Raw genomic sequence first — 9,862 nt, forward strand, 5'->3', positions numbered from 1 at the left:
AGGAATATATTTCATTTGTTGATATATCATTTACCTTATTTGACTTTTTTTTTTAATGTTGCCCCAGCAACATATCCTCTATTTGTCCTTTTTGTATAATTTCTACCCTTGCAGTTACATTGTTCCTTGATTTTCTTCTACCCAGTAAGTTTCTGAGATGCCTCCTATGTCAGAGTCATCATTTCAGCTCAGGTATTTCACAACATCTATCTGTTTCTTTAGCTCATAAAATTTATGTATGCATGTAAACTTTTGTATCTGATCTGTTTGTTCACCACCGTGCACTTTTCTAAACACAGTTTTATTTCTTCAGATGTTCTTCATCGATTCTGATTTCTCACCTTAGCGTCATTGATTTCCATCCTGTCCTTATATCAGAATACAGTTTTCTTGCTTTTATTCCTAAGGTAAAGTGGGCAATCTCAAACTGTGTGGCCTTCCACACATCACAGCTTTGCTCCAGATTCTAATTTAAAGCCTCCCTATATCCTCTGCGTTATATTGTGCAGCAGCCAGGTTTCATTTAGGTTAAGATGGAATCCAGCTTTCCTTATATAGTCACTGTGTTCCTACAGTTTTCCATTTCCTTATGATTTACCATCCTTTCCTTAACATAATTTCCATAACCATGTCCTGAAATGCTCTTTTACTTCTCTGTCCCATTCTAAGCATGGAAGAGGGAGCATTTTATAAGGCTATCAATAAAATCTTTTTTACCTTCCTACTTAGCTGCTTTTATTTTACCCCCAAGACTCATCCTATCTCTTTTTATGTTAATGGGACCTATACAGACATTGACCAGTGGCTTCTCCGTAGTGCTCCATAACTTAGATCCAAATGCCTCTGCTATCCTTCATCGCAGCAAGCAACTCACTCTTCATTCTTTGCTGTCATCCTGCCTGAGCACTGAATCATGGAGGACTACATCTGTGTGCTGTCTGTCTCCTCCAACACAATTTCGTACCTTCTGTATAGCTTGGTTTGTACAACCTGGGGACAGTTACCATGCTGACCGTCAGTTGTCTCTTTTCCAGACTCAACATCTCCTGTTCCTCAGAGGATTCAAGTCGAGTGAAAGGATTACGCATGTCTTGTAGGCCACGATGTAGCTCATACACCCCCAGGATGTTTGCTTTTTTTTCCCAACACTGTGACACTACAGACGTGTGTTTTCCTTAAGACATACTCTAACCCCCAGAGATGCTGCCTACTCAGTCTCCAGCCTGTATTTGTGCACCTGATCATGACTTCCTGGAATGTATTTTCTTTGAATATTTTCCTGTTCAGCTGCATCCATTTTTTTCAGAACCTTTTTCAAACTCATATCTGTGCAGTCCCTCTCCAGTGGATACCACTTGTGAATTTAATGAGCGTACACTCTTCCATTATTTAGGCTGCTCATAAAGATATTGGATAGTACCAGAGCCAAGATGCTAGATCCCTCTAGAGTTTCAATACATCCTTCTATGTTGACAGTGAATCCAGATGTGTAGCCTCTCCGCATCCTCTCTTGCAGAGGGCTGTTTTCCTACTCTTTCCTTGACTATTCAGGTATTCAGTAAGTGTCTTTTAATTCTTCAGCTGTAAGAAAAGACTTTTTTCTCCTCAAATGCATGCTCAAATCATGCTTGAAATCCATTTTTATTCTCTAGTTACATCTCTAGCCATCAGATTCTCTCTTCTATGAGCCCTATATGCAGTATTACATGCAAGCAGCAAGAGTAGTATAAATATTGACATTTTCATATTGAACCCCATATGTTGATACTGTTGTTCTCTATACTGACATTTTCCCTGATAGTTTTGTAAAAGCCCTTCTTATTTTCCAAAATACTTTTGGCAAGCTGAACTCATTCTGATATATTGCTGCCCATTGGTATGAATCAGGCATATTTTTGGAGAGTTTTCTAAATATGGGAACCAAGCTCACTGCTCTTATCTTGAACAACTGTAGGCAAATTAGTTTAGACCCCTCAACTCTTATGTGTTTATTCATTAAATATTTCCCTGTGTTTTCCATCTTTAACATTATATTTCCTCTAAATGAAGACAAGGAGAAAACAGGGTTCATTGAGATATCTAGGAAAAGCAATAATCTAACATACTAAACATAATTATGTATCTAGTTATTTAGTATTATTCTGGGCACCAGAAGAAATAGTATGTTTCTCTGAGCACTTATTTAACATAACAGAGTGAAGGATATGAAGACATTTACTGATGCAGCAGATGAGAGGAACCTAAGGGCAAATGGGGCTAGAGCTAAACAGGATCTTGAACAGGAAAACTAGAGTAAACATTTGCCAGGTTAGGATTAGAGAAAAGAGGTGGTATTGTCAGCCTGGAAGGGAGTTTCATGGCAGTTTGAGTTGCCTTTAGTTGCCTTAAATTTCTCAGCTCAAAATGGAAGATAGTCAAAGTATCGGTGTGTGTACTGCCACTGGCACAGACAGGAAGGAGCTCATCGTTTGCTATATTGTAGTGAAAGAAACTCAAGATTTGGGGTTGAAGCCGACATGACAACTGAAACTGAAAAATGAGAGGAGAAAGTTGAGAGGATTACAAAAGCTCTGCACCTGGCTTCAGTACAGGGGAAGAAAAAACTAAGTACGTAAGTGTTTGGCAGTGGACAGGTAAAGCTACATGGGTTTGAAGCTGGAGGAGGCTTGGAATTTCTTTAAAAGAAAGGTGCTCATACTCTCAGGTATCCATGTCCCAAGCAAGAGGAAAGAGCTTTTAAGAGTGAGTTCCAGATCTAACTCAATGAACAGTCACCTCAAGAAAGAAATTACAATTAAGCAGAAAGTGAGTGCATAGGGAATGGAAAGCATTGTTTATCAGCAAGGAAACCCCAGGCTGATATGTATAAGCAATAAAGGGAGCATTGCCAGAAGATAAGTTATATATAACCTTACGGAGCACACCACAGCAAAGAGGAGGAAGTCCTCAGGTGTATAAATAAAAAGTGACTCCAGAAGGAAGAGACAAGGCATGCTGCTGTAAGGGTGAATAAGCAATAAGAGATAACTGAGATGGGGTGCCCAAATTAACTGAATACATTGCACTGGTTTTAGTCAAAATGAAGATGAAAAATGATGAGTGGAAATGATTTCAAGTGCATTGGAAACAAGCTTAAAGATCTTACTACAATAAAGTCAGATTATTGTCATCTTATCAAAGAAAATGTCACTTGAAATTAAAAGTCTAGTAATAAGTGTTATGTAGTATCTACATTTATCAATGAGCAAAAATTATACACAGAAGTTTGTATTGGCATACAGAAAGAAAAGAATGCCTTTGACAGCCACAGTGACAGAAAAGCGGTAAAAATGAGTAAGAGAAGCTCCTGAAAGAAGCAAAAAAACTTCTGCTGCAAATTGGTATCTCATCAGTTGGAAACAGCTGAAGCAGAGAAGCTGAGTGTGAAGAACTGTGAGCCACCTGTACAATACAGCTGTAGAAAGGCCACGGCAACCCTAGACCGTACTGCAGTTTTACAGAGGGGCACGCAGAAGAACTAAACCTGTTTGTCGAAAATACTGAGACTGAGGCTTCGGCTGAAATACCGCAGGGTGCTCTTGCCACTGGTGCTCGACCCAAGCCAGAGCACCAGGGCAGGGGATGCTGCGGCAGGACAGGCAGGTGTCTCCCACCTCCCAGGAGGTGATGCTGCAACTCCATCTCCTGGCCAAAGGCCGAGCTGCACGGGGTCCTGGAGGGTTCCTGCTCCGGGAGTGTCTGAGAGCAGGGCAGGGAAGGGATCCTATCCTACAGCGATCCTTTCCCAGACTCCTGTAATTTGTGCCCCAGGGTGATTCAGAACTGGATACGGGATCTCTGTGTGCAGCAGTTTGGAAAAAATAATGGCAGGAAAATCCTACCACTTTTAGAAACTCACATGAACTTTTAGCATCCACAGTGGCCTGCAGTGAGGAGCTCCACAGCTTGCCTGTGTGTTGTGTTGTGTAAGGAAGTACATCATCTTGTCTGTATTGAATTTGTAAACATGTTAACTTCATTCAGTGCCTCATCTTTATACCAGAAGAGACCGACAATGATCATTCCCTGGCTATTTCCTCCATGCCATTAATGGAAGAGAAGACCTTTATCAGTTTGTAGTGATGGGAATAGCCATGGCTGGCAAGGCCACATCGTCCTATCATGGAAACCTGTACTGTGGCAAGGAGGGGAGCTGTGCCACTGGGGGCACTTGGACGATTCCTTCCAGGTCCGGCCATGACACAGATTGGGCAGGGTCCCATTGGATCAGCATGGGAAACTGGGACACAGTAATGCTTGGACTGGGGAAAGAGCCATAAGAGGCATCAGTGGCCAGGACAGTCATAAGGACAGGGAAGTGTATTGCTGGATCTGAGGCTACTCCCCTTACGGGGGAAAGGACAGCTCATGTGGATGAGAGGAGATGGCTGGGTGTATCTATCTTGTGCGTTTCTGTAGTGAGGCAGTACTTGGGCCAGAGGGTGCTGGGAGAAAACAGAAGGTGGAAGTCACTTCGTCCAAGGAGGGAAGGAAAACCTAAGCAAGACCTGTCGTTTACCTCCTGCTAAGGTGAGGCCAGAGGCCTTGATGGGTAGCTGTTGTGATGTTCCTGCTCCTCTGAGACCTCCTAGCCAGAACGAGGAGGGCAAACATGACCACTTGCACAGCTCTGTTTCCAGGTCTGCTGGCAACAATGGTGCCAGGCTGGGTGAACAGGGATGGCAGGCATTATCCTCCACCCGGCTGACCAGGGTCCTCTCGCAGTTCATGGGGCAATGCTCGCAGCGTGAGGGATGCAAGCCTGCCCCTCCAGAGGAGAGGGTGCTCAGCCCTCTGAGTGCATTTGTGGTTTTTTGAGGAGTTCAAGTGAACACAAGTGTATGTGTGAGTGGCGTAGGTCCTGAGTTGGGATACGTCTAAGCACTGTGCAGTGCAGACGCAGCGCTCTTGTGTAGAAGGGTAATAGCTGTAAGCAACATGGATGGGAACACCAGCACTCCTGGGAGCCAAGCAGTGCCCCTGGGATAGACAGCTTTGACAATGTCGATACAGGATACACGCGATCTCCCATCTGGACTCTTGGATTTCTTCAAAGAACTCTCACAGCTTTGTGAGATACAACTTTCCTTTGCAAAAGCTGCCTTTCCTATTATATCATATTTACCTATATGGCCATTGATTGTATTCTTTAGAAGAGTCTCTACTAATTTGTGCTGTGCAGTTATGAGGCTTAATGGTCTGGAACATTAACAAAATTATATCACATTAGCAACCTTCCACTCTTCTGATAACCAAGGCACTTTCAAGTGAGAGAGAACATATCCTGGTTAGTAGTTGAGCTATTTCATCCTTGCATTCCTTTGGCACTCTTGGGTTGATGTTATCTGGTCCTGCCTATTTGTCACTATCTGCTTTTTTGATATGTTTTCTAATCTCTTCTACAAAGATTTCAACATGAGATTGATCCTCCCTTATGTTTTGTATAAAGGTGGGTTCAGGGCATGGATCATCCCAAGCTCCTGTACAATAAACACTGATGCAGAGGAATTATCTGAGCACTCCTGGTACACATGGACCATGTGCTAGCCCCACAGAGAGCTGAATATTATTTCTTATGCCTTTTGCAATGTGTGACCCAACCTTTTTGAAAGATGGGCTTTCTGGTCTTAATAGCTTCTCTTCTGTCAGTTTAGCTTCTCTTCTGTCAGTTTAGCTTCTCTTCTGTCAGTTTAGCTTCTCTTCTGTCATTTAGCCATCCCAGCTATTTTCTGGTTTTTTTCTCATGTCTCTCTGTGAAGTTGTATGCATTTGCTTTGAGCCTCCAGTATGGTATTTCTGAATACTCTTCATGCCACCCACAAAGGTTTTTCACTCTTTTACTACTTCTTCATTCTTATTTAATTTACCTGTTTTGATATTAAGCAGAAGAGTATTGACCTTTTTGTTTTATGTTGCTCTTTGGGGGGTGTGTATGCTGAGTGTAAGTATACTACTTTCTTCAAAACATTATGAACCATAACAACTGCATACTGCTTAGGAAAAAGCAAAGAGCTGGTTTTCTTGCTAAAAGTTCCCAAATAGCTGTCTTGTGAACTAAACATTGATGAGGTCCCAAAACATACTGACAGTATCTTGTCCTGAAATGACATTTACTTGCGAATAAGTGGAATCTCCCATTACAGTTGTTCTCCTGTAGTTTCTGTGATTTCATCCCGCTCTTGTCAAAGTCAGTATCTAGCTTTAGCAACTGATAATGCAGCCCTAAGCTGGTACTTCCATCTGTGAAGGTTCTGTTTTATTTAACACAATTAGTCTGCTAATCTGGTTTGACTATAACAAGAATGAAAGAAGCAGCTGATGACTGGGATGACCATGAACCTGGGGAGCCTACTCTGTAAGAGGAGCTTCCCTGTTTAATCTAGGAAAATGAAGACTGGGAGGGGAAATGTGGTTACTGTCTGTAGATATATGGGGGAAGAGCTAATTAAGGTACAGTTTTGGCATAAACAACAGGTAGGGTTAAGCAGATAAGGAAAATATGCAGAGTGGCAATTAGTGAAAGTTTTTCCCCAGATGGGGCAAAACCTAATTCGTTTTAAGGTGGAACATTACAAGCTCCCAGAAAAGATCCCAAGATATTGTACTGTGAGAGCAAGGACTGGATTTGCTGAGCAAAGGACTCATGAACTTCTGACACCGTGCATCTCTTAACTGGACGGCAAGGAAAAGATGGAGGGAGTCTGGGGAATCTCACAGCAATACTTATGGAAAACATCATCAGCCTTCCTGTCCTGAAGTATTCCTGTGGGGCACTGGAGACCTCTGCCCCTCAAGGCAGCGCCCAAGATCTCCACTTCGCACACTCCTGCCTGCCTAAGCATCTCCTTCAAGTTCATCACATGTTGCAGATGTTAAGGATGTGAGAACATAGCTCCCGCTAAGGCAAGGGAAGAGAGCAGGAGAGCAGGCATGCCTTCATATCCCCCCCAAACAGCCTCCTTGCCCTCTGTGGAAGGTATGGTTGCAGTGTACTGTGCTGGCCAAATGCTGAGCTAGGAAGTCTGCAATACAAGTTGGGCAGAAAGAACCCTGCAGTGCCCCGTGCTTCCTATCTCATTGTCCCATAGTCACACCATCTCCAGACAGTCAGAACTCTCCTTGCCACTGCCTGCTTGATACAAACCACGCACACCGCAGTACCCCCCTGCATGGACTGACAAGCCTGGCCACAAAACGGTTAGCTGGTACTCTCCAACACACGGATGGGATGGGGAATGGGAAACGATGCTTCCTTGCTTATGGGCAGAGAGCACTGGCAAGAGGAAGCTGGAGAAGAAAAGGCCTGAAACATGCTGCTGTGCTTTTTAGGCAGGGACCAGTTGTTGCTCTACATCCTTCCTAAGGCTAAGGAAAACCAGCTGATATTTCTTGTTCATTGTTTATATTTTCATACAGTTCATTGCATCACCGAGCTGAAATTAAATGACCATTTTAGGGTTGTTCTTTTGTAATTATGTAACGAGTACATTCATCTCTACAAGTAATCTCAGACTCGAATACTTCAGAAAAGTTTTAATGACATAATTGAGTAGCAATACATCACTGGAATGGTAAAATCAATGCTAGGTATCTTGGCACTCTGTGAACTGAAGTTACATGTGGGTTTTTTCTTTTTTTGCAGTTTCACCTGGCTTTGCAGCCAAGTCCACACCAGCCTGGTGACCCACTTCCGTGGTCAAATTGTTGCAGAGTTTGACAAGGAATTCCGGTACTTGTATGCAGAGTCCAGAGCAATGACCAGCTTCTGTGTGCCAGATCCTGGAACGTGCCCCTCTCCTCAGAATACCTCAAAAGTTGCCAACTCCCTTTTAAAACCCACGCAGGTGAATGATGCTGAAACCTTGAGCCCCTCCAGCAGCCTTTCCAATGTAAGCATCAGAAGCATAAAAATGTCTCCCTTTCTGAAAAACTCCAGCTGCAATGTACACCAGGAAAAGCAAGATTCAGGCTCTGATTCTGGTAATAAGAAGGGGAAGGAAGACACATCTCTGAAGCCTTCTTGCCCTAAGCAGCAAGGAGAACCACCAGACTCGCCAAACAGTCCTCCAAATAAATCCACCCCAGCCTTGTATCACAAATCAAATCTCATGACAGCAAGGACATTCTTGCAGCCGGAGCCTTCCCCTGCCCTGAGCTCCAATAAACCTAGTTATCAAGGGGACAATAATGCTAACAGCAGCCACTGCTCCCCACTAAGACAGGAGCAGACATTGCAGTCCCTTTCGGAAGTTGCCAGTAGCAACGGGACAAGCATGAAGCAGAAGGGGCCTGCTGCTACCTCCAGGGAACCGACAGCAGAAAATGACACCACTTTTTATGGGATGGAAAAAAGACAGAGTCCCGGACAAGGAAAATTGGACCTGCTATCCCCATACAACCAGCTAAAACGAGATAAAAAGCCTGTAGTTCCTTGCTATGATAAACTCACTGAGGACATGCTGATGGAAAAGAACAGCACATATGGGGCTGAGAAAAGAATGACTCTCGGGCACAGTAAGCTGGATCTCATCACCAAGTACAACAAGCTAAAATCTAAACACATACACAGTCGGTTCGAACTCTGACCTGGACCTCAAGGTGCCCTTTGGTCTTATTTTCAAGTGGTTGCTTTTCCCCACCAATCATCATATCTGGGGCTTGAAATCAAAATATGGGTGGCAAAGTAGTCTTGTTCCTATTAAAAGGTGTCCGTGCTGTTTCCAATATATGCAGATGACTAATTCAGATGAGATTAGCAAGTACAGTTCAAATTTTCAGTTACAAGATCATGGCAGGAGAGAGAAAATGACATAAATGTAATCCACACTTCTACATTCTTTTTACCCATTTGCGAAAGAACCATTTCCTCCCTTACAGCAAAACCATTGCTACAGCTGGAAGGTGGCCACTGAGGTCTTCAAGATGAACCCAGGTTCTCTTTGTACTGAGCGATTCCTCTCCCTGTATCCATGTGCTGAAAATGAAATGGTCAAAGGCAGGGTAACGTTAAAAATAAAGGAGCTGTTCTGCTGCAAAGAGCTGTGCTGGGTCCCTCGTGGGGAGATGAGCTTGGCCGGGGCCCCTCTGTGCTGAGCTGTGCCATGCCAGGAGGATACGGGTGGCATGTCTGGGCACACGGTTGGCATCTGCACACGGTTGACATTGGCACATAAGTGGTGTCTGCACATGGGTGGGATCACCACATGGGCGGTGTCTGCACATGGATGGTGTCCACACAGGGGCGGTGTCTGCACATGGATGGTGTCCACACAGGGGTGGTGTCCGCACATGGATGGTGTCTGCACATGGATGGTGTCCACACAGGGGCGGTGTCTGCACATGGATGGTGTCTGCACATGGATGGTGTCCACACATGGGCGGTGTCTGCACATGGATGGTGTCCACACAGGGGCGGTGTCTGCACAAAGGTCATATCTGAACACAGGTGGCAGCTGGCGCAGGTCATGCCTGGACATGGGTGGCCCCTATACATGAGCGGCATGCTGAGGCACTCGGGTGGCACCTGGATCATGGGTGGCACGTCTGCACCCAGGTGACATGTCTGCGACCGGGTGCTGTGGTACACAGGTGGTGTCAGCACGGGTGGTGCTCGGGCAGAGCTCGTGCCTGGGCAGGGGTGGTGTGCCTGCACGGGGGTAGCATCTGGAGATGGATTGCGTCTGCACACAGGTCACGGTGGCCCACGGTGGCCTGTCCAGGCACATAGATGGCAATGGCACACTTGGGCCCCTGGCAGCATCGTCAGGTACGGGTGGCCTGTGAGGGCACACGGGTGGCCGCAGCCTGTGGCGGTGTATCTGGG

At 44.8% G+C, this 9,862-nt stretch overlaps 2 protein-coding genes across 2 annotated transcripts in view; both read left to right on the forward strand.

The window, feature by feature from the left end:
* The window catches only part of FAM83C (family with sequence similarity 83, member C), a 26,479-nt gene extending 17,855 nt beyond the window's left edge, over positions 1-8,624 (forward strand). The window contains exon 4 of the mRNA XM_009318642.1: positions 7,682-8,624. Within this exon, the coding sequence (XP_009316917.1) occupies positions 7,682-8,624 (943 nt within the window). The remainder of the gene's footprint in view (positions 1-7,681) is intronic.
* A 1,084-nt stretch (positions 8,625-9,708) lies between these two features.
* Positions 9,709-9,862, forward strand: part of EIF6 (eukaryotic translation initiation factor 6) — an 8,814-nt gene continuing 8,660 nt past the window's right edge. The window contains exon 1 of the mRNA XM_009318678.1: positions 9,709-9,805. Within this exon, the coding sequence (XP_009316953.1) occupies positions 9,709-9,805 (97 nt within the window). The remainder of the gene's footprint in view (positions 9,806-9,862) is intronic.

Source organism: Pygoscelis adeliae, unplaced genomic scaffold (genome assembly GCF_000699105.1).
Source record: "Pygoscelis adeliae isolate BGI_AS28 unplaced genomic scaffold, ASM69910v1 Scaffold72, whole genome shotgun sequence".
NCBI classification, from domain to species: Eukaryota; Metazoa; Chordata; class Aves; order Sphenisciformes; family Spheniscidae; genus Pygoscelis; species Pygoscelis adeliae.